General features: G+C 43.6%; 2 protein-coding genes across 2 annotated transcripts in view; one reads left to right on the forward strand and one right to left on the reverse strand.

Annotated features, from left to right (window-relative positions):
* The window catches only part of wnt5b (wingless-type MMTV integration site family, member 5b), a 137,471-nt gene that overhangs the window by 49,522 nt on the left and 80,439 nt on the right, over positions 1-7,510 (reverse strand). The gene's annotated exons all lie outside the window — the stretch shown is intronic.
* fbxl14b (F-box and leucine-rich repeat protein 14b) lies at positions 3,158-6,900 on the forward strand. The gene has a single exon (XM_050036017.1). The coding sequence runs from the start codon at positions 3,800-3,802 to the stop codon at positions 5,000-5,002; it is 1,203 nt and encodes a 400-aa protein (XP_049891974.1). The 5' UTR covers positions 3,158-3,799; the 3' UTR covers positions 5,003-6,900.

Here is a 7,510-nt window from a genome sequence, read left to right on the forward strand (position 1 = left end):
TCCCCCACACACACACACACACACACACACACACACACACACACACACACACACACACACACACACACACACACACACAGAAGCCCACAAACAGTGAGAGGGAGTGTTGTGAACATATAAAAGATATACTGTTTACATGCAAACCCACATATGCACAGACATACAGTATGTTCTCCTGTCTGTGCATATACACACACATACATGAATAAAGAGACACACATGTGCACACACACACACACACACACACAAGACTACGACCAGACCAAGGCTACTCCGGGGGTGAGGGAGGCCCAGTGTAGGGGATTAAAGTTACAACTTGGTGGGGAGTAAAACAGATACACTGTTCTTCTCGCTACCTTCGCTGCTATATTTGATCATGTTCATGCTTTGATACATTAAATAACCACTTTGGAAAATATCTGCCATATATAGCTAGCTAATATTGATACCCTCTCAGTACCATTAGCTGAGACTAATATGAGCCTTCAGTTATCAAAACATAAATAATACCAGATGTGAGACAATGACTTCAAAGTTATTATTTCAATGCTATATGAGAGACACATGAGAGAACTGTCTTTTACAGGCTTTACAAATTATATTACAGTCATGTAAGGACACCCTATCCTTTCATAAAATACATATATATCTTAAGGGGGAAGGTCATGTTTAACATTGGGAGGGATATGAATGAAATGGAGAGTTTGGGGTCCTCTATCGGGAAATTTTGATCATCAAATACTTAATTTCCTGCATTCTGGTGAATTTTAAGCACTGAAATGTGCCTTTTTTTTGGAGTCCTAAAACCAGGAGATGAGTAAGCATTTTAGCACTTAGAGAAAACACACATTAAACACACATTAAACATGGCTTAATAGAGACAATTCCAAACACAAGTATACAAATCAGCTTCACTATAACTCGCAGCATTCACAGACAAAGCATTTGTCTTTATCTGGACACATTTTTCCCACAAATACAACATGTTAATGTTATTAGCACAAGCCTATGGCATTTTACATTGTATAAATTAGCCTAGAGGCTAGCAGAGTTTTCCTCTACTCATATGAAGCCTGGGACAACAGCAACATTTAACAAAGGTAGTTTCAAAACTCAGCTCATTTACAATTCACCGAGAAAACAATGGTCTTGCACTAGATACATATTTCCCACAAATACAACCTGCTAGCATTATTAGCATAAGCCTATGACATTTTTCATTACATTAATTAGCCTAGCGGCTAGCTGAGTTTTTCTTTACTCATATGAAGCCAGGATAAATCACACACAAGACTTCAGATGCCATTGTGTGGAGGCTTTATTGTCTTCACAATTTATTGTTTCTTATCTGTGAAATAAAAGTAAATAAAAGCTTCATTTCCACTGAGGGAAATGGCTACAAATACACAGGAGGTCTGCGTCGCTGCAACACAATTACGTTTCTGGAGACGTGCACGTCAGGCTGCGGTGTAGTGTTACAGTTAAAGTTGTGGTATTACTGCAGTACCAAATAGTGCCATAAGGTGGTGCCTTCTCTTTGTTTTGCTGTGATATGCTCAAGATAAGAGTTGAATGCACAGTCTTGCCACACTACTCCGGCCGACATCCACAGGAGAGGACTCAATAGCAATGCGTTAGGTGCAGGTTATATTTTCTATGTTCTCCTGCTCAGGTATGATAAGAGAGTAGAGTGACATGGAGACCTGGCATGCATGGTCGATGTTAAGCACTGCACAATAAAGTAACAGTGTTGAAACCTCCATTTCATCGTCTGTTGACTCTCTGAGCTAACCAGCTATCCTGGAGCTTCTGCTAGCCAGCCCTTGCTGCTAGTCACCTCCCATGTTACAGTGGGCTACGGTGAAGGGCAGAAGTTTCCTAACTTTTTGTGCCCAAGGCAAACCAAAAAAAGCCAAAATCTCAAGGCACACCTGTATTTGTACCTGTGCACAACAGCTTCTATAACGTGTGTTATTACTTTTATCATGACATAAATGCTTGTTTTTATTCACTGATATCAAATTTGACAACCAACTATTACTAGTGAAATATTTAACAAAAATATTCAAAAATTCATTATAAACTTCAATGTAAATGTGAAATAATGTAAGATAATGTCAGATACTGTTATGTGTCACATTTATAATTCCCTTGTGCAAACGGTGACAAATAGGTTCCCCTTTAAGTTTTTTAAATTAAACTAAATTAAATTAAATTCGTAGGTAGAGTTTGCCTCTTTTTAGGAAATGGGTGCGCACAGCAAAACTTCATTCATAACTTTTTGTAAAGGTCCAGTTGAATACTGCAATAATAATATGTGGTTATGACAAAATCCCACGGCACACCTGGACTAGCATCACTGCACACCACTGGTGAAGGGTACGCATCAATGTGATGAAGTATGAATCATGCTTAAATGTGTGTGTTTGAAGGGACACACACATATTGCACACACACCAAAACAAAGTCAGCACCAAAGGAATTGACATAGATTTTTGCTTGTTTCCAAAATTATCAATATTATTATTATAAGAGCTGTGATTTATTTTATTGCATGTTTTCAGCCTTCTCAATATTTGACTGATGAAATGTAAATCTCTTTATATTGTCTGGTTTTGCAGCAAAGTAATTTAAAGAGGAGAGCGGACAGAGAGAGGCTGTTTACAACAGACAAAGAACACTGTATGCTCTGCTGGCATTTCCAAAACAACAATAACAACAAAATCAAAAAACATAAAAAAAATACTCCATATTCATGCCAACTAAGCGGAGTGAGAGGGGCTTCTCCAGTTGGCTTTCCTGTGTTTCCTGTGTGGTCCGCTCAAAGGGTTAAAGCCCAAAGTGAACTGAATTGTAAGAAGTTGGTTTCCAAGGGAAACTGTTCGCACCGTTCCAGCTGAGGCGGGACGTACCAAGTGCCTGACACGGAGGGGAGAGGGGTGCTTCAGTGGAAGTGTGAATTACACTCACACCGCGTCGCTTTTTAAATATTAAAGCACGTATTTCCGTGTTTTAGCATGTACTGACGACGGTTATAGTAGCGTTGTTTGTTAATGGTTGTTTTTTCGACATAATAGATGAATACTATTTCTTGCCGCCACCCCTCCCGTACAGAGAGAGTGCCGGAGTCCCTGCCAAGTCGGTTTGAAAAGAGCAGACAAAGGCTTTGAGCTCAGGACGCCCCTCTCTCTCCCTCACTCTGCCTACAAAGCCAACCTGGCTCTACCCTTTCTGCCTCGCTATCATGGAAATGTTTGTTAATAGGCGGCGTTAAGAGTGCTGGTTTTATTTTTCACTTTCTCATTCTGACATGTACGACCGTCTGGATCCCCGCTCGGCCGAGAGAGGACGGCTTTTAGTAGGTATAATACAAGGAAGCGTCGTCTGAGAGAGGGAGAGAGAGGGGGAAGGATTGACGCTTTTTCCTCCTCTCCTCCTCCTCCTCCTTCTTCCTTTCGCCCCCCTCTCCTCCTCTTTTTGGCGGAGAGAGGAGTTCAGGCAGGAATAAACGCTCTTTTTTTTGTTTTTTTTCTGTTTTTTTTCTAAATGCATTTGAACCCTACTGCGCAACCAGACCGGATCACGTGGGGCTGGAGAGAGTTGGATCGATTTTGCACAGTTCAACGTGAGAAAAAGAGAGAAACAAACAACTCCTATTTCTTTTTTCCACTTCTCTGGATAACTGGGACTGTTGATACTTTTGCATAATTGCAAGAGAAAGGGGAGTGGGTTCTTGTTTTCTTTCTCAGCCTTGGAGGTGTGGAGTATTATTTCTTATATGCCTGGGGTTTGAAAAACAATGGAGACGCACATTTCGTGCCTCTTCCCGGAAATTTTGGCCATGATTTTCAGCTATCTGGACGTGAGGGACAAAGGCAGGGTAGCCCAAGTGTGCATCGCTTGGAGGGACGCATCCTACCACAAGTCAGTGTGGAGGGGGGTGGAGGCCAAGCTGCACCTCCGCCGGGCCAATCCCTCTCTGTTCCCCAGCCTCCAGGCCAGGGGCATCCGGAGGGTCCAGATCCTGTCCCTGCGCCGCAGCCTGAGCTATGTGATCCAGGGGATGCCCAACATCGAGTCCCTCAATCTGTCCGGCTGCTACAACCTCACGGATAACGGGCTGGGTCATGCGTTTGTGCAGGAGATCCCATCACTGAGGGTGCTGAACCTGAGTCTGTGCAAGCAGATCACAGACTCCAGCCTGGGCAGGATAGCTCAGTACCTGAAGAACCTGGAGGTGCTGGAGCTCGGAGGCTGCAGCAACATCACCAACACTGGGCTTCTGTTGATAGCCTGGGGCCTCCACAGGCTCAAGAGCCTCAACCTGAGGTCCTGCAGGCATGTCTCGGACGTGGGGATTGGACATTTGGCGGGCATGACCCGCAGCGCGGCGGAGGGCTGCCTGAACCTGGAGTACCTGACCCTCCAGGACTGTCAGAAACTGACGGACCTGTCACTCAAACACATTTCCAAGGGGCTGACCAAGCTCCGGGTACTGAACCTGAGCTTCTGCGGGGGGATCTCAGACGCAGGCATGATCCATCTCTCCCACATGGCCTCCCTGTGGAGCCTCAACCTACGCTCCTGTGACAACATCAGCGACACAGGGACCATGCACCTCGCCATGGGCACCCTGAGGCTCTCCGGGCTTGATGTGTCCTTCTGCGACAAGATCGGGGACCAGACCCTGGCGTACATCGCCCAGGGGCTGTACCAGCTCAAGTCCCTGTCCCTGTGCTCGTGCCACATCTCCGACGACGGGATAAACCGGATGGTGAGGCAGATGCACGAGCTGAGGACCCTGAACATTGGACAGTGCGTGCGCATCACGGACAAAGGACTGGAGCTGATAGCCGACCACCTGACCCAGCTGGCGGGCATCGACCTGTATGGATGTACCAAGATCACCAAGAGGGGACTGGAGAGGATCACACAGCTCCCCTGCCTTAAAGTGTTGAACCTGGGACTCTGGCAGATGACAGAGAGTGAGAAAGTGAGGTGATTGGAGATGTTCTGTTTTGTTTGTGCGTTTTGTTGCCGGATGGGGACAGAGGGGGACATGTGGAGCAGGAGGAGGGGGAACAGACGGGCGGTGAATTTCTTTTCTTATTTAAAAAAAAAGAGAGAAAACCTCCTTTTCCCTCCTGTGTGGTTGTGTAAGGTGTGCTTCTCCCATGTGACCAGAATTTTCTGTTCAGACGTTTTATTTTCCTCTCTCTGTTGGCCTTGCAGGATCTCAATTAGTGTTTGATATGACTTAATATTCTGCCTGGTAGGAAGCAATTAAAACTTACTTTTGCTGTGAGCTCACGATAACAATTGTTTTGATCTCATATTGAGTTTTTAATATCTCACATGTTCTGACATGAGACTGGAATAACGTGCAAATCAGCTTCATTTTTTTTTGTGTCATTTGAATGATTCGCTTCCAGAGTATTCTCAAAGTTGCATCCAAGTGAGGTTTAAAACTTTTTTGTTTTTTTTGTTTTTGTTTTCACAGTGAGTCTGGATTTGAGACATTTTACGACTAATCTCCGCTACAGCCATCACGCCTAAAAAACATTTGGCTACCTCGTATGTGGTTGTTTTCAAAGGGTGTATACTGTTATAAAACACAAAAAAGAAAACACAGAAGGAAAGCGAGAATGAGAGACTGGGAGAAAATGTGCCTAAAGGGACTGTGTCTGCCCCCTCCCCCCATCCCTCCCTTCCCTCCCTCCTTCCCTCCCTCCATGAGCAGAGCTGGAGAAAGGAGACCAGGACACAATCTAACTACCTTTTGTTAATTTACCCCCATAAACAGCAACAATTTCCACCACAGAGAGACAGAGGGGGAGAGAAAGCCAGCTGTAAAAGCTGTCCAGATTTCAACGACGACGCTTTATGCAACAAAAACAAACCCGCTTGTGTGCAAGAGCTTTTTATTTTAACATTTTCGTTGTTATTTTAAAGGAAAAAGTTCAACTTAAGCACCCTTTAGAAATGTGTTCAAGCTTTGACCAATATAAGGAGACAACATACCCTTAGCAGAAACACCCAGTCATCCTATAATGAGTCAGTAGAGATATTATAGTGCTGTAATGCAAGGTAACACATTAAAAGGCCATTATTAAACACAATATTCATCCAGTATGAAGTAAGTATGTTACAGTGGCATGTGGTGTTTCTTCTAAGGGATGCTAAATGTCAGTGGATGTTGTTCAGAGCGTCGTACTTCAAATTGAAGTGATTTCTATATCTCATACCCGTCATTGATCCAAGCGAATCAGGGTTTGTCTCATGGCTTTATTTTCCCACGTTAATGCCAACACAGGTCGCATTCATATTCATGTTGCTCTCACCGGTGAGATAGAGAGAAGGAAGGAGGAAGGGAGGGAGGGAGGGAGAGAAAGAGAGGAGGAGGTGGAGGGTAGGGATATCTTTTTTTCCTCCTCTTTTTCTCCATCTCTCCCCGAATAAAAATACCCCGAATCCATTTTGAGACATGCTTAGAATAAGGAGCAATCGATTATTTTTCTTTCTCTTTCTCTCCCCGTCTCGGGTTTCAAGTGGAATGCGTCTCTTTCTCTCTCTCCCCCCCTCGCCTCCCCATCTCTCTCTCTCTGTTCCTGTCACACACACACACACACATTAACACACATGCACACGCGAGCGCGCACACGGAGGCCTGTGTGTGCGCGTTTTAATGTAATGCAATGACCTGCTAGAAAAATTAATATACGGATGTGCGTCCTGCTGAACAAGCTGTGTGTGTGTTTTGAAAAATAAAAAAAAGATGTACTGTATATTATGTGTTTGTAAAGAAGAAGAAGAAGAAAAAAAAATGCAGAATCCCAAAATTAAATTGTTTTATATTCTTACGGTTAAAACAATTAAAGATATTTATATAATGAACGAAAAGAGCGGTGTGGACTACTTTTGTGGAGGTGCAGCTCTGTATTGTCATCCTGTCTTGTCTTCTCTTTAAAACATGTGTTTCCATGGTAATCTGACATTGTTTATTCCCACAAGCGCTGCTATAGTCCTGTCCTACAATGATGTTCATAATCAGGCGCATTTAACACAATGAGGGCTTTTATTTTAATGCATTGCTCCTAATAACCACCCACGCATTTCTGAGTATTGTCCCTGCCCAGCCTCGCTTCTCAAAAGGCCCGGAGAAAAAGAAAAGGAATTTTTGTTGTGTTGTTTTATTATTTACGAGGAGATTCAAAATGGATGCTTGCCGTCTTGATTTGGCTGCAGTGCCTGTGTAATTAATTATCACCAGGGCGTTTATTATAGGAAGCTGTTCTACCCTGCTGATTTTTTTAATCATCAACGTCTGGTTTTTATCCACAAATGCAGCAAAATAAAAGAAAAAAGGTGTTTCGGCTCAACTGGTAGAGGCAGTTTGAGTTTCACATTAAAGTCTGAGAAGGTTTCAAAGGTAGGTTAGGGTTGCGTTTGGTGGATTTCATGGTTTAAAAGGGGAAGGGGGGGGGGGGGGGGGGGTGTTAGTGTAGTTTAT

Source organism: Epinephelus moara, chromosome 23, assembly GCF_006386435.1.
Source record: "Epinephelus moara isolate mb chromosome 23, YSFRI_EMoa_1.0, whole genome shotgun sequence".
Classification (NCBI taxonomy): Eukaryota; Metazoa; Chordata; class Actinopteri; order Perciformes; family Serranidae; genus Epinephelus; species Epinephelus moara.